General features: G+C 42.6%; 3 protein-coding genes across 4 annotated transcripts; all 3 read right to left on the bottom strand.

Annotated features, from left to right (window-relative positions):
- Positions 1–407: 407 nt before the first annotated feature.
- Positions 408–10,834, bottom strand: LOC133966295 (bifunctional 3'-phosphoadenosine 5'-phosphosulfate synthase 2-like). The gene is made up of 12 exons (XM_062401161.1): positions 10,580–10,834; positions 8,357–8,471; positions 7,960–8,195; positions 7,694–7,832; positions 7,388–7,506; positions 5,261–5,374; positions 4,797–4,908; positions 3,764–3,969; positions 3,444–3,579; positions 2,027–2,295; positions 1,714–1,943; positions 408–1,313 (listed from the first exon to the last, which is right to left on the bottom strand). The coding sequence occupies exons 1-12, from the start codon at positions 10,604–10,606 to the stop codon at positions 1,172–1,174; spliced, it is 1,845 nt and encodes a 614-aa protein (XP_062257145.1). The 5' UTR covers positions 10,607–10,834; the 3' UTR covers positions 408–1,171.
- Positions 10,835–11,863: 1,029 nt separating this feature from the next.
- LOC133966297 (multiple inositol polyphosphate phosphatase 1-like) lies at positions 11,864–17,369 on the bottom strand. Its single transcript, XM_062401164.1, has 5 exons — positions 16,509–17,369; positions 16,230–16,424; positions 15,186–15,283; positions 14,573–14,703; positions 11,864–12,597 (listed from the first exon to the last, which is right to left on the bottom strand). Exons 1-5 carry the CDS (start codon positions 17,095–17,097, stop codon positions 12,213–12,215), a joined length of 1,398 nt encoding a protein of 465 aa, XP_062257148.1. The 5' UTR covers positions 17,098–17,369; the 3' UTR covers positions 11,864–12,212.
- Positions 17,370–17,503: 134 nt separating this feature from the next.
- Positions 17,504–20,867, bottom strand: LOC133966296 (multiple inositol polyphosphate phosphatase 1-like). 2 transcript variants are annotated; one of them, XM_062401162.1, is made up of 5 exons: positions 20,220–20,867; positions 19,932–20,126; positions 19,316–19,413; positions 18,681–18,811; positions 17,504–18,010 (listed from the first exon to the last, which is right to left on the bottom strand). In XM_062401162.1, the coding sequence occupies exons 1-5, from the start codon at positions 20,797–20,799 to the stop codon at positions 17,596–17,598; spliced, it is 1,419 nt and encodes a 472-aa protein (XP_062257146.1). In that variant the 5' UTR covers positions 20,800–20,867; the 3' UTR covers positions 17,504–17,595. The 2 variants fall into 2 exon arrangements, with proteins under 2 accessions (XP_062257146.1, XP_062257147.1); XM_062401163.1 differs by having other exon boundaries at positions 17,504–17,980; positions 20,220–20,866.
- Positions 20,868–22,360: the final 1,493 nt, after the last annotated feature.

Genomic DNA, 22,360 nt, shown 5'->3' on the forward strand with positions numbered 1-22,360 from the left:
CAGCTGGTGGAAGAACATTTGCCATTTAGCTTTAGCATCATGACTGTTTCCAGACAACTGGTAGAAAAATAGGACAACCTTGGAGTCTGAACTCATCATGTCAGGTGCAGTAATTGATCCTACCCATATTCAAGAAACACAAAGTGACTGTGCCCTTTTTACATTCGTGTACTTTGTCTGCAGAGTTTATTTTCCCAGTACCAGTTCTAGCCACCAGATGGCAGCATTGTACTTTTTCTTTGCAGACGCGCAGTGACATATTGCCCTGTCGACTTCAGCCTATAAATGATAACACCCACTCTTTACAGGCAGAAGTTAACGATGTGAGGTATGTTGCACAACCAGTAGCACACAAACAAATATCTGTACAGATCTCACAGACAACAAAAAACAGACCTGCTTCAGCATACAGTACAAAGTCGTTTTCTTTATTCCTGCATTTTTATAAACTTATTTAAATTTCCTTAATCAGATCTTAATTACATGAATGCACAAGCCCACTTCGTAACATCACACAAATCTCAAGAGGCGTTTCAAACAAGTCCTCACTTATAATGTTGACATTCGAGAGAAAGGCACTTTCACATTATAAAAACATCAATGTTGTGTTTCACGACAATAGGAAACCTTAACCTGATGAATTGATTAACATCCATACACGTGAAATATACAGGCACCGTAGGTAATGTTGAAATCGCATGTGACTTCCATTGAGCTAATAGCTTGAAAGACTGTGACATAACATGATGTAAACAAGTGAAATCTACATCAAGTTTATTCAGATTTAAATATTTAAAAAAATTGATTTCCATGTATTGGGATGTGCTTCTAAACTCCCCCCCCCCTCCCTCCTTCAAAAAAAAGTAGACTTTTAATTTGTCAAAATACATAGTTTTAAATTAAATGCTTATTTTAAACATACAATGGGATTATCAATCACATAGTTTTATAGACATTTTTAAATGTAGTGCTTTAACTGAACACCCCGCTCCCGTCAGAATTACTCATTATTCATAGAAATCTACATTTACCACTCTAAATATCAGGATACAAGAATAATCTAAAACACCCCTAAGACGAAGGATAAAATGCGTAACTATCTCCTTTAAAAAACTCACTGTATGGTTTTATTGTATTCTTCTACTGACTGGGGATCTGAATCTTGTGGGGATCACTTGTCCTTTTGAAGAGAGGTGTAGTAATCCACCAACACCTTCCAGGCCCGTGGGGCCATGAAACCTTCAGGAGGATTCACTCCGCTGCGAGCCAAGTTCCTCATCTTGGTTCCAGAGATGAACTCAAAGTCAGCGTGTCTAAGAGTCGAGGATGAAGAGAGGGAGTCAGAGAGTGACGGTATGAGAAGCAAGGTGGTAACTTCAGATATTACTATGTTTACACCTTTCACAGTATTGATGCGGCTGAAGAGGTAATATGAAATGAGGGATTTATACTACAGTCTGCTAGGACAGGATGTGGAGTTATAGATGGTTCGCAGTTTCATGGAATTCATGTGTTGGTTGAAAAGATTTGTGCCTACAAACGTGTGTAGGAGGATGTTATGCAATGCTGTATCAAGTGCTGACCCGTTCTAATTTACGAAAATGACTCAGTGGAGTAAAGTAGCAGCGCTTATGATCTACTGCACTTTGTCCTTTTTAATGATGTGCAGACAACTAAAACACATTCAAGCTTCCACATTGACATGTCACTCACCGCTCTTTGTCGTAAAAGTCCATAGCTTTCTTAGTCTTGTTGTAGGCGGCTACCCTGAAGGGGATGATCTCCACAGAGGTGAGGCCCGGGGCCATGGTAAGGACCTTGCTTCCATGGGTAGGTTCATATAGGTCCTGTTTAGTCTCTGGGTGAGGCATGCCTGCAGGGTCTCGGCCGACAATGTAAAAGTTTGCCCCTGCGATCATTCGGGATCGACAGTGCCACTGCACCTGTTGAGAAATTGGACGACATTCAGTTTAACATTCAGTCGCATACCTCTGAAACAGTGTGCGACTGCACCACAGCCTCTCACCTCTGTGGGTCCAGCATACATCATGGGTGAGGGGAAGATGGCTACAATGGTGTTCGCTGGGTCCAGAACTCCCTCCTCCAACACGGCAGCATGCTGCCTCATGCGCCACTCCAGAGGCACGTCATCATCTTTGGTCCAGCCGCCCAGCGGGTGCAGTAAGAGGACTGGGTTCTTGTATCCTCGCTCAAGCAGACGGCGCTTGGTGTCCTGCATCAGAAGGGCGTGGCCGTTGTGGACGGGGTTACGCAGCTGGAATGCAAATATGGCATCTGCGGGGAACAACATGCAGGTGCAGCAGTGTTACAGAATTAGAACATGACATGATTGTTGCATTTTAATACCTGTCACAGCATACCTGCTCATCATGCCATAAATAACTCCAATGTACTTTGTTTCAGAAATGTGGCGTCATTTTGTTTCAGAAATGATGCGTCATGTGGCGTCAAAACCTTTTGTCTCAACTCTGTTGAGACAAAAGGTTTTCAAGCCTAGAGTCTTTTAGGGTTCTGAGAGAAACAGGTTTCAGACTCAAGATGCCATTGCATTGTGAAACTTTCAAAGGAGTCCTCATTCAGATCGAAGGTGACCAAATGTAAGCCTGATTACAATAAAGCAGAGAGCTGATTGGATGAACATCCTGCATCTCTGTGAGGTGGGGTCTGACTTGTATAAAAGCAATGTGATTTCATTGTTAAAATGTGCTTGCTCGAATCTTTCAGTGGTACAAGCAAGTTGCCCTCAGCCGCAGCTGAGTAAGAACAGATAAACAACCAGAATTGATAATTATCATGCTGTGAAATGTATTAAATATTCCATTACAGAGCCTAGACCACTTAATCTTTTGTAATAAATATATTACACGATTGAACATGAGTTGTCTGACTGAAATATACTTGTGTCTGAGACACAGGTTCGGGAAGATGGAAAGTGTAGAGCGATAGATATTGGTGGTTCTGGACTTTTCCCATGGAGGTGAGTCTGTTCAGTGCTCATTCCAACAACATGCAATAGTGCAAAACAAAATCAACCAAAATACACACTGCACTGTGCGGATCCATAAATGACACCATCGTGATCAAAGCATTGACGTCAAAGGGTGAGCGAGACTTTATGGTTCAGTGCTCTTCAATCAGATACTGTTCTGTGTCTCCACTGACCATGAACCACAAACAGCGGCATGCAGCTTTAAATTTACCATTTTATATTTTCATCTGGTCCTTTTGTCAAGTTCTTCTGAAAGAGAAATGGTTAACTGCTCAAAATGTTGCTTTCATGTTGTGGTTTATTTACGTTTCCCCCTCGCTGTGATGTTTAAAGTATATGTGTCTCATCTTTAGCGACTTACGACAGATTCTATGCCTTTTAGTGTCTTTAATCATTATCGTTACGTAGTTTTGTGAGTAATACAGTTCCTAACCTGCTTTCATGTCTTTGAACCTCTGCTTGAGCTCCTGTGGAGTAAGTCGGTACTGGTCGAGTCCATCGTTCCACTTGATTCGCTCCATCACCTCCAGGTTGCCGCCCACCAGCCAATCACCTCCCTCCATAACCATCTGCACAAGATGATCAATAGGGACATTTTTACCGGTAATTACAATTAGTTTTGTTAGAGTTCATTATTGACAAAAGTAACCAATGATAGAGGTGATCGGATCCTGCCACGAGCTGCGTAATCACGTGGCAGACACTGATATTAAAACTGTGTGCATCATAGATCTGTGATGATTGTCTCATTACCTTAATGTACGGGTGCTGTGGACAAGTGGTGCCCCACTGTCTGGCACAGCGTTCCTCCTTGCGATGTATGTAGAACTCTGGGTTCCTGAGAATAGCCACTCGCTGTCCCTGGTACTCCAGAGCGACTGCCGCAAAGCCGTCCAGCTCCTGCTTGACCTCAGTGCTGACGGGCAGCACGATGGGAACGGACAAGTTGATGATCCCATCTGAGACAGAAGAGGATGCAGAGATCGCTACCAGTGACCTTATGCAAACATTATTTCTGATATGTTATTCACAAGAAGAAATTAATTACTATTAATGTCCCAAAAATATCTAGGATATATATAATTCGTGTGTGAGGATGAGGAGTCAGATTCCCCAAAGAAGGGTGCTTTTACTTCAGGGGTTACTTCTACAGATGCCAGGGGTTACCGGGTAAGATTGTCACAATTAATTTAAATAAAATAGAAAAGGCAAATACATTAGTTTGAAGAATATCTATAAAAAGAGTCAACTGTGAACCCTGAATATCGCATTAAATAAAATAACAGAAAGATTCAAGTAATGGATGAACTGTTCACAGATGTAATGGTAACGGAAATATATGTATACAACTGAAATATGAAATTGATTAAAAAGAGATTGACAGTTAACTGCTAAAATAATATATATATATATTTTTTAAATACTCACCGCAAATTGCCAGAAGACAATGTACTGTAATGGAAGCTTTTTAACTGTATTTATTGACAAAACACATTTCACATATTCACACAAGCCTAATATTTGCTTATGGGACATTAAGACAAAACCTTTTTTAATTGTTTTGAGAAATCTTTGTTTGAATGTATGCTTGTTCGTCTATATATAATCGTGTGGGATGAGACATCCAATAAACACACCAATCACTCATCCTTTCATCTATTCTGATGTCACTTCGGTTCTAGAAAACGAAAGGGACCAAAGGTCGACAACCCCTTGTAAACCAGGCTGGTATCAAGGTAACGTGCCGGCCGTTTATAGGAAGAGTGAATGTTTATTCGTCTCTTACCATCCAATAGGCTTCCAAAGTGTAAGACCTGGAGGAACTCTCTCTCTGTCATGAAGCCTTTCAGAGGACTGGCCCAGCCCTCGGCCAAAACCTGCACCCACTGCAGATCCAGCTGTGGACAAAAGATTAAAAACAGAAAGAGGGTGGTGAAATTACTTGAAAAACATTAAAAAGTATTGAGATGTTAAATGGGAATATCTAAACTTTGGGAGACAACAAAACTTATTTTGACGAAAATCTTCATTCACCTCCAGGGAAGAGTGAATTGTGTAGACACTCTGCTCTATGGATGGCAGGCTTTTATTAGTGCCCAGGGAAGTCAGAGCATTTCATTAGAGCACATGGTCCAAACGGGGGGGGGGGGGGGGGTTATGGTCTCATCATGAGCCATGTTCAGTATTGACCCACTTCTCCATTTGCAGTGTGATAAAAAAAGAAGCCTACATGCTGGAGTGGCGTGTTACCTTGGTGATGCTGATGGTGGGGAGCGTGTTTGCATCAGACACAGCAAGACTCAGCTTGTTCTCCGTAACAAAGAGTTCATTCACCTCCTCCATGAACTCGCTCGGTACAATGTTCTATGTTCAGGGAGAAAAGGGAATATATTAATCTGATCACACATTTCTTTATTCATCTTTTGGTCTCTGAAAGGTTCTCAGAGCCCCACATCACACGTTCAAATTGCTTATGTAGTGTATGTCATCAGGAAATTATTGGATTTCTGCATAAAAAAAACGGACTGAAATGATTGATTATGAAAATGGTAGCAGAAACTACTTTGGATATATTCAAATATAAGAATAAGTGAATCCCTAAATAGCCACACGCTAGCATAAGGAATTGTGATAATAAATACATTTTCATCCATGAGGTTATTCATCATATGATATAAATTATCTGGTCAATACAATTATCAGCAAATATCTATCATATGTTTAACTGTAGTTTATTTTGATAAAATTCCCTCAGACAGGCAGGGACAGATACTAAGATAATAAGCAATTAAGTTGCACGTTTGAGTTGTTCTGTAGCATATTTATCCTCAGGCCGTCAGTTCGAGGTGCTTGATGAGTGGGACTAAAAGTCAGAATGAATGTATTGCACAGTCCCCTTTTCTCTATTGCAAGCAAGAACTTCATGTGGATTTACACAATAAACAACATTCCCATCTATGAAGCTGTAGGGTACAAAAGGCTGAATTCATAGAATATCCCTTGAGTTGACACAGCAATGGTAATTTCCAATATAACCTTAAGCTTATGTGCTAAGTAAACACATGAGTCGTGGCAGCCCAAGGCTTCTTTGTGCAGTTCAAACGTGTTTGTACAGCCGGATTATAGCTGTACTGTTGTCAAGAAGAGTAATTCAAATAGATTGACATTTTGCCGTTTGGTTGTAACACAATTATAGAAAGTGATCCCAGTGATATATAATTAATAATTTCAATAAAACACTGTGTCTGTATCTGTGCAGCAGAATACATAAACATTTTTGTGTAAACAGCAACTTTATTTGAATAACATAGGTTTAGATGTGGAGTGTATGCTCTTCCTATTCTTTATTAGGAACACCTTGACACCTGCTCACTCACTCAATTTTCAAACAGCAAACCATGTGGCAGCAGCGTGATGCGTGACATGATGAAGAAACAGGTCAGCAGATCAGTTAATGTTCACATCAAATATCTTAATATGTCGAGAAAAAAAACGGGATCTCAGTGACACTTTATGATTGACAGCTGAGCCATACTCATTAATGGTCTATCTATATCATGTATGATGTCATCAGCGCAAGATGGCAGCTTTCCCATCAGGCATATTAAAGCTTTTATAAAGTGGGAGGAAGCAGAGACGCGTCATCCATCTTCGTCTACAGTCGTTGGGTAGGAGAGCAGACTGGCAGCTTGAATGTTGTTCTCAGAGGAACGTTTCCAACATTTTGTGGAATCTGAGCCACAAAGAGATGAGGACGTCTGCTCCTAGTAAAGTGCTCAGTGAGCAGCTGTGGTGGTTCCGTTCCCCGGCTGATTCATTCTTTCTTTCTGCTGCAATGATACACCATCACCACTGTGAGTCAGTGGAAGTGAGTAACTAAACATCACCTCACTGTTCCCATGAAGTTCTGAAGTTGAGTCTGGTTATTTCATAGAAACTTCTCACATTTGTTGTGCAAGTCGTATGATTATGGTCTTATGATCAAGACCTATGAATGACAACAGACAAAAAGGTCTTGTGCCCATTCAGAGTATATACGATCACTGTTTGCTTTTGGAAAGCCAGCCACCTCAGCTCACCCTTGACCACACGGAACTTGCCAGAGCCAGTGCCAAGCAGCATAAAGCCGCCTTAGATGGGGATGTATTACTCATAGTGCCAACGCCTAGAAACTATTTGCATTTTGATATTGACAGATTAATTAATGGGTCCTTTGCACTCATATGAAACCTTTGCCTTTTACAGAAGACAGAATAATTAATGATCTTGAGAGGTTACTTGTGTTGTGACCGTAAGTGCAGCGCAGCAAACCGTGTTATTTACAAATGTGGACACATTTTGCTGGTGCTTTTGACCGTCTTGTCTTGAGACACCCACCTCGTCCTTGAGCAGATCCAACACATGGCGGAGGCACTCGTTCACCGAGAGCTCACCGGTTTTCAATACGAGCTCTGGTGCCTCAGGCCGCTCATAATCTGAATCGATCCCTGTGAAACCTAACAACACATGTGAAACCATGGAGAGAACTATCAATGAAAAATCCATGCTCATATGATTCAAACACAGCATAAGCCAAATCATGAAGAGAACTACTGTAAATATTTGTTGAAAGGGCTTTGCATCTCATTATTTGCTCATGAAGTGCCAGCATGTTAAGAACTGGGAGAACAATCACACACACACCTTTAATTTCTCCAGCACGAGCCTTCTTGTAGAGTCCCTTCACATCCCTGCCCTCACACACCTCAAGGGAAGCGTGGATGAACACCTCGAAAAAGGGAAGCCCGGCGGCCACATGGATCTTCCGCGCCTCAGCACGATCCTGTGGATGAGAAAATAGATCACATATTTCAATTAAATACACTGTCAAGGGTTTCATTTGAGACTGCTGATTCTTTGGACATTTTGTATGCACCAGCCCATGACGGTAACTCTTGAGATTTTCTGACCTCGGCAAAAGGAGAGATGAAACTGGTGATGCACACAAGCCCGGCGTCAGCAAATAGTTTGGCCACCTCGGCCACGCGCCGGATGTTTTCCTCGCGGTCTTCAGCGGAGAAGCCCAGATTTTTGTTCAGGCCATGGCGAATGTTGTCTCCGTCCAGCGAGTAGCAGGGGATAGCGTGAGACAAGAGATACTCCTCCAGGGCAAAGCTGATGGTGGTCTTCCCGGCACCAGACAAACCTAATGGGGAAATGCAATAAAGACATATAAGTGAGACGGTTTAGCAGTGTGTTTTAAATATCACACATCAGATCAAATATTATTCAGTGTATGGTTCCTGAGTGGCAGAGAAATGTCCTCAGGACCAGTGGGTGGATCTCATTTAAGACTAAGAGATTTACCTGTGAGCCAGATGGTGCAGCCTCTGAAGCCTCCCCTGGTGCCTACAACCTGCCCCCTCTTGCTCCGACTGACATGGTGGGCCTGGTACGACACGTTGGTTGACCTGTTGAGGTCCTGAAACAGAAGAACAAGGCTCAGACACAGGCAAACCCGAAAGTCTCTAGGTAATTACAAATAATATGGATAACTTGACGGACAAAAACAGGCAAACAGTAACTGAGGTGCTGCAATAAATAATGTCACTGTGCTTATTTTGTCAAGCCTAGTATGTAGAGTGAAGCCAGAGGAGGATTATCTAAACCCACCACAGATTTGTGTTATGATACAGAGTCCCCTTTTCTCTATATAGCTGTATTTAAAGGGCCCAAGCTTGAGTTAGGAAATCAGATCAAAAACATATATCTGCAAGAGGGCACACTTATGACACCGAGATATGGTAAGACACAACAATGTTTTTTTCGAGATGAGCCAATGTTACATTAGATATGTTTGCCCAATAGCTGAGCTCCAACTAAAGACTGATGACAAGTGGCCACTGTGGTTGAGACACATCCGGTGTTGAGCATACAAACTTCTGCTTATAAAGACCTCCTGCAAGATTTCGCTCTCAGACAAGACTTTAAAGCTGCTTCATGTAAACTACCACATCTGACTTGGAGCTGAGTTAAGCACGGCAGGACTATGGTGACTGTGTGGAGTCGGGCTGTGGATGAATGGGGCTGTATTGACTTCCACAGGGGAGGGGTAGAGAAGGGCGGCATGGCAGGGATGGAGGGAGGGAGACGGCTGACGGCACAATGTGTCCAGTGTGCTGCCTGCAGCCCAGCGATGATGTGGCAGTGCTCCTCGTGCCCACAGGTTCGACCTCCGCACCCACTCTTCCTTTTTCCCCTCCATCAATCTAGTGGCTTCATTAAAAAAAATATTTTGCACATTCAATGTCATTTCTGTAAAACTCCATGACCGAGACACATCGCACATAAAAGGTGTGTTTCAGTAAGATTGCAGGGATTATAGATGAGTAATAATCCTTTGATTAGTTGGAACTGTCCTGCCTCTGATATTAATGAACCTTATAGACACAGCCAGTAAATATTAAACACATGGTAATCTGAAGGATGGACTTAAAACCTAATGACGCACAGGTCATTGTTTGTGCAAATACCATTCTACACAACGTCAGTTTGCAGTAGACAAACAGCTATTTTCTGACAAACACAGAAGACACATTCAACAAACCTACTATGGGAAAATTAAACTATCCCATATTTTAATTTCTACTGTCTTTTCCAGTCGTCTGACCAGTTTAAAAACACTGTTAGCTGAATTCCTGCATAAGAAATGTGCTATAAACCCATGTTACTAATGTGAAGGACCTTGTGAAACTTCCCTCTGGCTCCCAGCTCAGCCTACATCACCTCTTTTTCTCTTCGAACAGATGAAACCATGAGAATGAAGCGTCCTGAAACTTCTCAAGTGTTTTGGGTCCAAAGCAGCATCGAGACTTTGGGGAACCAAACCCTCCACACTGTAAATAGTGAGGATTCAATTACAGTAGATTGAATGGCTGGGACTAAAGATTATTCCCACTATCAATTAGTCTAGTATTGTCTGAAATAATCCTGTGACAAGTTTACTCACGCAATTGATTTCACCGTGGAGCATTGGACAGTGCACAAACGTATAAAGGGTGTTTTATAAGACTCAATTATAAGAAAGGGAGGGTTAAAAGTGTTGCACAGCTTGAATGGAGCTTCTGTTTTTAGAACACATGCAAATGACTATTAAAATACTTCTTAATATTCTGGTTTGTCTTCTACCATTTGAGCTGCAACATTCCTGTGCAGCATCATCTCATCTCACAGCCCCCCCCCCCCCTCACTAACACCATATGCTGTGAATGACAGACATAGCCAGGGAGGTAACAACCGGCCCATTCAGAGCGAGGACATGAGTGGAACCGTCCCACCTGGTGCTGTGGGACAGAGGCGAGGACAGAGTGGACATGGCGTGGCAGAAAACGGAGCTTTTCAAAATAAAATGTAAAAAAAAACCGGGTCAAACGCGTGTTGACGTGTTTACCGGCTTCGGGAGTAAGAACCCGGTCGAGCACAGATACTTATTCCCCGGACACTGATGTGACAGCCCGACGTTCAAACGCCATCCGTGCTGCTGCACTTGTGACACTTCGCCCTCCTCGTCTCGTCTCCAGATTCACTCACCGTGCGAGGCTTCTTCACTCCGGACATTTCGCGTTGTTGACTCCGCCGACGGATTCCTGAACACCGGGGGGCTTCACGCACTCACACGGGGCCTTGACGCGGAGGCTGGAGGGCGGAGCTGCTGGTGGTGGTGTCTGCCCGAACCGGGTCGAACCTCTAAAAAGTTTTTGTGAGCTAGTCGGAGTAGGACGGAGAGGCTTTAATAGCGACTTGCAAGACACGTAGCATTCCGCTGGCCCGGCCTCCCTCCTCCTCCTCCTCCTCCTCTCCTCCTCCGAAATCCAGGAATCTGCATATCGTGCCGGATACGAACCAATACTCTAACGACTCCTGGGGGGCCGACCACTCCATCGGGACTGGGTCGGGGGTTGAGCGGAACGTCCCCCTTTTCTAGCGCACGGTGAAAAATGAACACACGGGAACCCGGGAGCACTTCCTCCGGTCCGCGGGAGTTGTAGCTAACAACTCCCTCTAACTGTAACAAATTTAAAATACCTCCGGAGTTTAGGTTACCATCTATTAATGATGTCCAAACCATGTTCCAAACCGACCCCAGCTGATAAAACACTATCTCCACACAGATCATCTCCACAAAGGGTTACACTTACTGATATTTGACTAGTTTTGAATGGTTATCATGGCAGCTGTATGGTTGGTTGGTAAATCATTCACTTTATGTGGTAGATCTATAAACGTAGATAAATAATATCTAGATGTCAGATTTACCTTTAGCCTCAGCTCACCCTCAAGTTTGTGACACTAAGGCGCAACATATGTCCCTAACACCGCCTGACATCTGCTGTTAGTTGGTAACTTACAATGTGCAGAACACCATCAAACGTACAAGGGATATATAGCATACTGTTCTATCTTCTAAAATGTAGATATATTATCTATCTACATGTGGGTAAATAATATCTACATGTCGTTAAATAAAATCTACATATGAGTAAATAATAACTACATGTTGATTCTACATGTGGGTAAACAACATCTGCATCTAATTTCAGGCGTCAGACCCTGCAGCATAACGGTAGCTTCTTTCCTTCCAGCCTGCTACTCTCTTGCACACCTAAGGCCAAAGAAACAAGTATGAAATATTCAAAGTTCTGTCACCGGAGTTAGGTCTATGTGACAGCCTGTAGACCAAAAGGACACTAGGTAAGTACAAGGACCCAACCAGCCAAAAATGGTTTACCAAAAAAGTGTAATGAGTTGTAATCTTCTGTTGAGGTAATGCTTCGGGGGCTTCCTTAGGAACGAGAAAAATAGCACAGCGATGAATAAAGGTTCAGATAATTTATACCTAGAACATATAAAATAGGTTCACTGCAAAAATACAACTTTAATTTCTGCTATAAGTTGTGCAACTATGGAAGAAATACTTGCAAAACACGACCCGTACTGCAATTGTAATACTGCATCAGAAATTATAGTCCGGGGCTGGCATCATGGTCACCAATCTGCTTTTTCTAATGCATCAGACACGAGAGTGAAAAATGCTTCTTTGGCCAAAAGTGATATGTTCATTATTTGCATCCAGCCTAAGAGAGACACAATTTCCATTCCACTTGCAGATAAAACAAAATCAAGCCTATACAATTCTTTCTTTTACAGGTTCCCTTCTGTCAGCCTAAAGCTCAGCAGGATGTTTGAACAGCTGACATTCGGCCTCAAAGTCACAGCCTTGGAGAAGTTCTCTGTAGTGCCCTTTGACGTCTTGATAGAGCGGCATGGAGGCCTGCTGCTCCGCCAAACCAGGGAAGGTCACAGGCTTCTCGTTGAGCAGCGGCTGCAGTCTCAAGTCGCCTCCACCACAGTCGTACAGCACCAGCAGTAAGTTGGCTGCGTACGGCAACATGTGGCTGGTGCGGAAGGAGCGTTGGGTCTGAGTGGCGTAGTTGGTAGATGTCAGGGCTGCACTGTCCTTGAAGAAGCCCAGCAGGGTGATCAGTGGCAGGAGGGTCTCGGCGTGTCCGATCTGCACCGTCACTGCTTCAGTCACCTGCTGGCCAGACCTGACATAAAACACAGACAACTTGTTACTTGTTTTCCGAGATATGTTATTTCTACCTGAGTCTTAGGTCCAACGCAGAATGGTCTTTGCTTTGGAAATGTCAATAACTGTTTAGGAAAAATATCCTGTCGTTGAGTCAGGTCAACAATTACACAAGACTTGGATCCACCTGAAACATAACCCTAGGCTTTGTAGATATTGGGTCTATTTGCACCAGCATTAATCACGATCTTTGAAGATGTTTAAGTAAAAACACAAAACAATCTCTGGCTCCAGCGGCTTCTTGAAGAGAGGAGTCTTTCAATTTGGGGTTTTCTAATCGTCAAAAAGTAAACTTCTTTTGACAAAACAAGACATCCGACTGCTGATGAACGCATGAGCCTGAGCCCATCGAACCTGATGTGCATTATTCACATTCCTCTTAAGTCAAAGCTTAGGTACTGAAGGTGCCAGGCAAGATTTAAATTTGTTTTAATTACAACCGCAAAAACATTATTTACATCACAGATTAATCTTTATTTTCTCTGCTGTCTAAGAAGTGTCAGACGATATTGAAAACATTTTAAAGACATGCTTCCCAGAGTTGAAGGTGAGATCTCCAAAGCCAAATTTAGACTCCAGTAGCTCCAGTAATACCAGAAGAACAAGAGTTTGATTATTCATGTCAGATGCATTCGCAACGACCGGGACATTTCCAGAACACTGACGTGAGGAGTGGCGCCTGCTTAACAAATACCATCAATTCTGCTGTGGAAACGATGTGTTTTAATTAACAACACATCGACCCCCTGTTGTCTGATCAGTTTGTCATCTTGAATGTCCCCTACGTGTATGGCTCTTCTTTTTCATCCTGAGATATCTATATTCTTTCAGTTTCGTGTCCAACACAAGCCAGAAACGTCCCGCACACACCCTCTCACTCCCTGTTACCTTTCTGGAATTTTTTTATGCTGTATACTCACATGGGCTCCCTTGGGCATGCTCTGCACATTTTACTAGGGGGACCAGGAAAAGTGGAATTGTTTCACCACTTGAAGTGAAAAACACACCGTCGACTGGAAGCTGCACAATTCCTGCTCTTTCCAGAGGATCACACAGGGGAAAACATTGCGAGTGGTTTAAGGGAGTTCCCTAACTTGTGGCAGAGGACAAACAGTGTCTGACAACAGACAGCCATGCAAATGTTTTTAAAGCCAACACTCACAATAACTGGAACAGAGTGTTGTGTTTGACCATCATCTGTGCATTGCTATTGGTAAGAAATATAAACGTAATTTATTTTTAGGAGCAAAGTCTGTCACTTTCCTCGAAAAATCAAGTCAGAACAAATCCCAAACTCAGAATCCTCTCTACTATAACCAGCAGCCGGCACTGTGGGAGCTATCTTTGATAAGAATATCTTATCTTCAGCGAGGCAGGAAGGACACCAGGATGTATAAGACAGTGCAGTGTTGTAGCAGCAGCGAGCACTGCGGGATGCTCAAGTGGAAAATTCAGCATAGACAAGAAGGAAGAAGGATGGAAAATGCCCTTAATTTAGTTTGCACTTATAAATGCTTCTGCTTGCAAGCTGTAGTCACAGATAAAACCTTCAGTATTCTTTTTTCTATATGTCATAAATATCGTTATATCAGATTTCCTTGAAATACCGTGATATTATTTTCTAGGCTATATCGCCGGCCCCTACTCCCTCTGGACAAAAGTTCAGAAAATGTACTAACTTAAGTACAGATCTGAAAGCAGCATGAGTGTCTTGTCCGAGTGACAGTTATAAACAAAAATGTATCCTATTAACAACAACAGCACATCCTCATGGTGGAGAGAATGGAACCAGAGTAGGTTTGGTGTTTTTACAGAGCTGTTGGCGATTACTTCAATGGTGGTCAATTCATAATTTCAGCTGATGGATTGTAGGTTTGGATCAAACAAACACAACCATTTATTTTCATGAAGGAGAGAAGTGAAGTTTTACTCACAGGTTCTCGTTGGCAGCTTTGTCCAGTCGACTGAATACATCATGGAAGAGAATGCAGCTCGACTTACTGTTAATATCATAGCCGTAGCTTCTTTTCCAGAATTGCTTCAGATCATTTGTATACTCCATAACCTGTTGAAGCAGAGAGGATAATTTGGTGCTAGTCTGGGTGTGAAGGGGTTTTTATATAAGGAGTAAAATGTCAGTCTGTCCCTGTGTAAGGATTTCATGTCACCCGAGTGCTCGGTCAGGCAGTAACACGAGACACAAAACTCTCTTTGTGATGTATATCATGTCCAATTGTGTCCCCGGTGAATGGATACCGGAGCAAACCAGATAATGCGTTATCTAACACAAGTGTCTAAATCAGTTAGCAGGTAATACAGGATTCTTAAGTTAACTTAGTAGAACAGTTGATATAAATCTGTATTGGGAAAAAAGGGAAGTCAATTTATAGCCCCATTTTAAGCTCAGCTACTATAAATTCAGGTTTACTAAAATACAAAAAGTTAAATATATTCAATGTTTTGACTCTACTACGGTGTCCCTGATGGTATTGCTCCTCACATGCAATGTCAAATATACAAGGATTAAATCAGTGAGAGGGCCCGTACCTGTGCATCCACCTCGTCAAAGAGCCGACACCAGGGGGAGTTCACGGTCTTGATGGCAAACTCGTAAGCACACATATAAAAGGCAGCTTCAGCCATGTCTGCAGGAGAAAGGTTGCAATAAATGTTAATAATTAGTGAGAGAGGAAAGGCCAGGCACCATAAAAAACAGGCCCCAAAAAAACATAAGAGAAGGCACTGGGAGATGACCTTTTCCCTCCTGAAACCTAAAAATACAATAACTACTTTGTATTGAACTGAACACACAGTTAATTACTAACTTGGTAAGGGAGCTTTGAAAGTTTTATATTAGAAAACAGCTCCATCTGCTGTGCAGATACCCACGGTGAAATATGACCAATGAGATGCTCTGCATAGGAATGAATACATTTATTGCTAATGCGCTATCAGACAGGTCACTTGATTGAGGAACTGAAGTGTAAAGTCTTTGGGAGGTTCCTTAATTTCTTCCTATTAGCATTATCTTTTTTTAATTTAGTTTCTCATGACATTTTATGGTTAATCTGTTAAATATCAAGCCTCAATTATCTGACTTTGTCATTAGGGCTCAATAACAACCTTTTAAGGAGTCATCGCTACTTTATGAAAATATTTATCACCGGAAATATTTTTTGTCCTTTGTAACAGCATCTAAAATCCCTCTTGGTCTCACTCTCGGAAGGATACAACACCAGGGATGGGTTTCCATGAATCAGGATTTATCTTTTATTTTTGATATTTGTCAAACTACAAAAGTAATCTACAGAATCAGCTCGGCCCTACATTATTATGTCATTGTGTGCCCCTGTCTAATTCAATCACTTTTTTAATTATACTTCATTAATTTAATTGTTATTCTGATCACATAAACCTCTGTTTCTTCAAAATACCACAACATGCAGACAACCATATACCAGTATATGGCACTGGTGAGGAAACTCATCTTTCATATCACTGAGTTTGATTATAACCTGACCCAGTACAATACTTTACTGATGTGGTGTTTTGTTTAAATGAAGGATAAGGGTAACATCCTCGATTACTGACCGGCTGTGACGGTATCGTAAGGGACACCGAGTCGGTCTGCGATCTTCTGCCCGACCCTCTTCATCTCGGGTCCCTCCTTGAACTTGTCCATCTCTGCCAGAGCTGTGGGGTTGTTATCGACCTCGTCCAAAAACCTGGTGCACTTGTCAAAGAACCTCATCAGCGCATCGTTCACTGCATGGTCGAACTCCTGATCTGGGTGGAGACAAAAGAGGAGGCAGGTGATTCCAAACACATCTCAGTAGTAAACAGTCAGAGTCCTCCCCCCACTGATCTTACCTCTGATGTCCCACAACCCTTTCAGTCCTGCCTTGAAGGACAAGGTGCTGTTGACACATCTGTGCTTTGAGCTGGTGATGAACTGGATGGATCCACCTCGAAGCTTCTCCTCTGAAACCAGTGAGGGGAAGAGCTTTGACAGCCTCACGGCCAGGTGCTTGTGATCGCTCATCCCTTTCTGGACGAGCCTGCCGTCCATGTCCTCGGTGTACCACATCGTCCACTGGCTCTTGATCTCACGCAGCCAGCTCTCGTGGCCGGAGGCTCTGCTCTTCACGAGCTCGTACAGCTTCTGCATCTTCTTGACGTTTTTGGCCGTCGGGTACCTGGTGCCGTGTCGGATTATGGCCGTCAGATGAATCTCGCGACATTGTGGAAATGGAGGCTGGAGCACAGATCTGTTGACGGCGAGTATGTCCTCGATGAGGTGCGGGTTCACTTCCTCATACCTTCCCTTGGTGCTGAAATATTTAGCGATGGCGGGGATTCTTGGATCGTCCTCTGGAGTCACATCGTTACGGAAACAGCAGGAGAGGCTAGTTAAGGTGATGAGGTAAACAACAATGAGTTTCCATGGAGAGATCGGCATGATGCAGCCGGACTACCGGGGACGTCTGTGTGCGGAACCGTAACCGATCACGTGGATCTGTCCAACCAATCAGTGCAGAGGATTGTAGAAGCTGCAAATAACTTTCGCTGCGGTGACATAACAATCGGATGGACTCTGAACATTGACCAGGGCTGGATCATCAAAGTGGGGAACTGGCCAAAAGACTCGGGTTTGCCATGATCATCAAGATCGATACATTGAAGGCCTGACAAGAACTGTCAGAAACCTCCGGGAAGGGTTTTATTATTCCACCATAGGGACACAATGTGATATTATGAAACTGCCATTCATTGTGTTAATGGGCTAATTGATTAAAGGCTTATTGTATAATTTAGAACCTTTAAACTGGTTTGCTGTATAGAAATAACATATCTCGGAAAACAAGTAACAACCGGACTTTTAATCTTTAGAAAATGTTGATTACATAAGTGTCAAAGACTCTAACATTTAAAAGAGTAATAAATCCATCCGGTCAGCCTAAGGTTCAGGAAGCGGCTTGAACAGCTGACATTCGGCCTCAAAGTCACAGCCTTGGAGAAGTTCTCTGTAGTGCCCTTTGACGTCTTGATAGAGCGGCATGGAGGCCTGCTGCTCCGCCAAACCAGGGAAGGTCACGGGCTTCTCGTTGAGCAGCGGCTGCAGTCTCAAGTCGCCTCCACCACAGTCGTACAGCACCAGCAGTAAGTTGGCTGCGTACGGCAACATGTGGCTGGTGCGGAAGGAGCGTTGGGTCTGAGTGGCGTAGTTTGTTGATGTCAGGGCTTCACTGTCCTTGAAGAAGCCCAGCAGGGTGAGCAGAGGCAGGAGAGTGTCCGCATGACCGACCTGCACTGTCACTGTTTCAGTCACCTGCTGACCAGACCTGACACATACAGGGGGCCACAATTGATTGCTACTGCTTTAATGAGGAGGGAGTATTTGGGTATTTTTTATTTATAGTTATTCATCATCAAAGTTTACTGTTCTATTTCGTCTTTATGAGGGTTCGATAACATGACATTTTAGAAAATCACTGCCAATTGCCATTTATTGGTATCAGTATCGCTCCCAAAAATCCATTTTTGTTGGGCTTTCCATGTTATTCAGTCTGTATGTGTGTAAGGCCCTATTTTATAGTGTATAAAAGATGGAAGACATGTTTCCAATTCCTCCCACAATCCAGAAATGAAGCCAAAATATCCCTTATACAAGTACTGCCATCTTGTGGCCAACTTGCCAACTTGAACATGCATGTGATCAGAATTACATAAAATACCACATACAAGCTTTGAGAACATTTGATCTGACATGAACTTAAACATTTTAGTTTGGTCCATTCCACATCCACTAATGTGGAGGATGTAGGCTTTATAACCTATATAGCGCTCAGTCACCAAAGGGGCAATGGACACGCTCTGATTTCACTTTTGGGGATGTGTAATGTCGTCACATATTTTATACGTCTGTGGGACACAAACTAAGATGGTCGGGCCAAACAGATAAAACCAGTGATTCCACTGAAGGGTTTTCGTCAAGATTTTCAGTTTGTAAAACCTACATTCCATCTTTTAAATATCACTTACTCATTAGCGTTGGCTGCATGGTTCAGTCGGCGGAACACATCGTGGAAGAGAATGCAGCTCGACTTTCTGTTAATATCATAACCATGGCCTCTTTTCCAGAATTCCCTCAGGTCACTTGCATACTCCATAACCTATTAGTGCACAGTTCAAAGTTAGCCTGTATGTTGATGGGCTTTATACTTTTGATTTACGACAGGGGGCATTTCAGGCTGCCTGAGCTTTAGGTCAGCCAGTAACAGGTGATACAAAACATGAGAATAAGGCCTCCTTCCTTCCTTAGAAACAAACAGTGGGATATGGAGATGCTTTTAGGCTATTCGTAGCTTTGTTTTGTTTCTGTACTTTCATGTGCCCCGGGTTGACCTAAATCAGATCAGCTGAAGTCCTGAAGTCCCCATCTAAAGTGCTGCTTTGTCGTGACTCGATGACAAAACAACCTTATTCTAAATATAACCCTCACACTAACCCTGCGGATGATAGGGATGCTGGTTCTTTTCACCCCGTCTCTGTTTCTTCTTTTCCCGTAAAGTCCTCAGGACTTTTTTGTGGAAAATCTAAACGATATCTTTTAAATAGAAAAACATCCTGTTGTGACAAATATTCTCTAAATGTATGTTCCACTGAAGCTCATTTACCTTTGCGTCTTCCTCATCGAAGAGCTGACACCATGGGGAGTTCACCTCCTTGATGGCAAATTCATAAGCACACAAGTAAAATGCTGCTTCAGCCATATCTGCAGGAGAGAGGTTGTTACAACATGTTAAGTGGTGAAGTTACAGAGGAACTACTGCCATTTTAATAATCTGAGATACCAGAAAAGTAACAGTGCAGTTCCAACATTAAGCACCAAAACTATTTTACTTTATTGCTCAAAAAGTATTTGATCTCAGTCCTATAACTGGAGCAGTGAGGTAGACATTGGCTGCTTAATAATTGTGACTTTTAATTTAAATAACTAACGTAACAAGATTAAAGATAAACTGGTAAACGACAGAGACTTTACTACATCCAAATGTGAAGACAGTTCCACCTATTGTCAGAAATGATCACTGGGCTGTTCTTCACACATGTTTTTCACACCACAACTACCATTACTTAAAATTTTCTTAAATTGGTCTGAAATCCTATAGTCTTGAGCAGACATTTAAGAATATGGGTACAACTGAGCGTACGGATCCTTAAGAGCTTAACATGCACTTAACACTGTGCATGTTAAGCTCTTAAGAGGTATTTCTAACAGTGAGATAAGACCGTGTGTGATGAGGCTGTACGTGACGCCGAGTCGGCCTGCAATCTTCTCCTGGACCCGCCTCATCTCTGGTCCCCGCTTGAACTTGTTCACATCTGCCACTGCTGACGAGTTGTGATCAACTTCCTGCACGAATCGGGTGCACTTGTCAAAATACCTCATCAGAGAATCGTTCACTTCATGGTCAAACTCCTGATCTGGAAAAAAAAAAAAAAGATTGTGCTGACAAGGCGGTTAAGTCATAAATCCATACAGCGACATCACCATCAGGATTTTTGTCATGGTCATACCTTTGATATCCCACAGCTCTGTGAGTCCTGCCTTGAAGGACAAGGTGCTGTTGACACATCTGTGCTTTGAGCTGGTGATGAACTGGATGGATCCACCTCGAAGCTTCTCCTCTGAAACCACTGAGGGGAAGAGCTTTGACAGCCTCACAGCCAGATTCTTGAGGTCGCTTACTCCTTTCTGGACGAGCCTGCCGTCCATGTCCTCGGTGTACCACATCGTCCACTGGCTCTTGATCTCACGCAGCCAGCTCTCTTCGCCAGAGGCATTGTGCAGGACGATGTTGTAGAGCTGCTGAATCTCCTTGATGCTCTTGGTCGTCGGGTATCTTGTGCCGTGTCTTATTATGGCCAACAGGTAGATTTCACGACATTGTGCGGACGGAGGTTGTAACATGGATCTGTTGATTGCGAGTTTGTCCTCTCTGAGATACTTGTTCACTTCCTCATACCTCCCTTTTGTGTTGAAGTATTTGGCGATGGGCGGTATTTTTGGAACATCTGCAAGAGACACGTAGGTGAGCAAACAGCACAAGATGGTGAAGAAATAAAAGCCAGCGGATTTCCAAAGAAAAGCCAGCATGATGCACCAAAGACGAGGCTTCAAAAGCAGCTGCTTTCAAAGCTAAAACATCTGTGCGTCAGAGCGAGCAGAGTCCAGTTTGTTTAACCCAGTTTCCTCAGCTCACCCTAGAATGTAAACATGTTGACTGACAACCTCAAAAGACCCCCTAAAAAAGGTGATAAAGAGAATGGACAATGAAAGTGTTCTCGGAAGTCAGATATTTAATCTCATACCATCAACCAGCTGCTCCTTGTGTTCTGAATGTTGCAATTGTTTGCAAAGTTCCAGTTAAACAAAACACCCTTCGTAATATGTTTAAATATGTTACTGTGGCACCGTGAAGCTGTTTAATATGAAGACATGCAGTGTTGTTCAGAAGCCACATATTTAATCTACTCTTCATTACAACTTTCAGGTTTGACGACACTGACCTAGAGACACAAACACTCATCAACAAAGCCACAGAAGTTTCCACTAACTGCTTTCACATCCAAGTAGCGATGATAAAACATTCACTACAGAGGTGTTCATGCCAGTGAGAGAAGCAGAGAAGATGCTCAAGGATTTGGATGTTGTCGTGAAACACATATGTCCTTATTTATGTCTGTGCTTCTACCTTGTATGTTTCAGCGTCTACAAAATGCAGTGCTGTGTTGTTTGTGGTTAATATTTCTATTATTCATATTACTATTATCTATATAACACTCCACACTGAACTACTAACTCTAGGATACAGGATGGTCATTATATAACAATGCATTGTATCAACTTGCATTTAGTTGTTTTATTTTACTTCTGTTGATGTCAAGATGATGAGAAACATATGCAAACCCCCATGGCAGACGTTGATGTCATGTAAAACTAAATTCCGATTGCAGGCTGAGTTCTCTCAGTCTCTGAAAACCACTTATTCTCAAATAAATCCAATTACATACATTAATCTATGCATCAATCCAGCGCACTGATCTGTCTTTGTGTCTGCAAAGTTTCATCATCTTACTCTAGTGCTAGTGCTTCTCAGTTGCATTGACACATATTTTCTGTGCTGATTGCAAAGCGGGTTCAAAGCTGGATAACGTTCACATCTAACAGTTACGCTAAATGGTACATTTATGGTTGTGGATTTTATTTAAAAAATCGTGACCAGTATTTTTCTATGAATAATCACTGCTGTGAGGGTCTTAATGGTGTTACGTGCTTTACGCAGATAAGAGGCTTTTTCAGATTACAGCCTAAGAGAAGAATGAAATGGATCCATTGTTGATCCTTGACGGGGTCACGTATAAGCTCAGTGTGGAAAGTTACCTACAGAGACAGGGAATGCTCTGTCAGACCAAACGGAAGAAAATGTACTCAGGAGTTATTCAAGATAGGCCAAGACTAATGATCATATCTCATCAATGAGTATGAGCTGGTCAGGTGAAGAGGCAGCATGAATGAAGAGTAGAATTACTACAAGAATGTATTCAAATGTCAAGTGAGCCATACACACGGGACTTTAATTTAGGACAATTACCATAAATATCTGTATCCTTCACTGCTTTTCTCAAGACAACATAGTCATTTATCAGCAGAGGAA

The sequence above is a fragment of the Platichthys flesus genome, chromosome 12, assembly GCF_949316205.1.
Source record: "Platichthys flesus chromosome 12, fPlaFle2.1, whole genome shotgun sequence".
Classification (NCBI taxonomy): Eukaryota; Metazoa; Chordata; class Actinopteri; order Pleuronectiformes; family Pleuronectidae; genus Platichthys; species Platichthys flesus.

Bases quoted from the DNA above. Each gene is read 5' to 3' on its own strand.
- LOC133966295 (XM_062401161.1), bottom strand. From the start codon at position 10,606: ATGTCCGGAGTGAAGAAGCCTCGCACG. The intron at 7,833-7,959 runs GTCAGAAAATCT...TCTCATCCACAG, and splicing joins TCATCTCTCCTTTTGCCGAG to GATCGTGCTGAGGCGCGGAA. The intron at 3,970-4,796 runs GTAAGAGACGAA...CTTCTGTCTCAG, and splicing joins CTTTGGAAGCCTATTGGATG to ATGGGATCATCAACTTGTCC.
- LOC133966296 (XM_062401162.1), bottom strand. From the start codon at position 20,799: ATGCTGGCTTTTCTTTGGAAATCCGCTGGCTTTTATTTCTTCACCATC. The intron at 20,127-20,219 runs GTATGACCATGA...TTTTTTTTCCAG, and splicing joins AGAGCTGTGGGATATCAAAG to ATCAGGAGTTTGACCATGAA. The intron at 18,011-18,680 runs GTAAGTGATATT...TTAAAGCAGTAG, and splicing joins CATGCAGCCAACGCTAATGA to CAATCAATTGTGGCCCCCTG.
- LOC133966297 (XM_062401164.1), bottom strand. From the start codon at position 17,097: ATGCCGATCTCTCCATGGAAACTCATTGTTGTTTACCTCATCACCTTA. The intron at 16,425-16,508 runs GTAAGATCAGTG...GTCTCCACCCAG, and splicing joins AGGGTTGTGGGACATCAGAG to ATCAGGAGTTCGACCATGCA. The intron at 14,704-15,185 runs GTACGGGCCCTC...CTGCTTCAACAG, and splicing joins TTGACGAGGTGGATGCACAG to GTTATGGAGTATACAAATGA.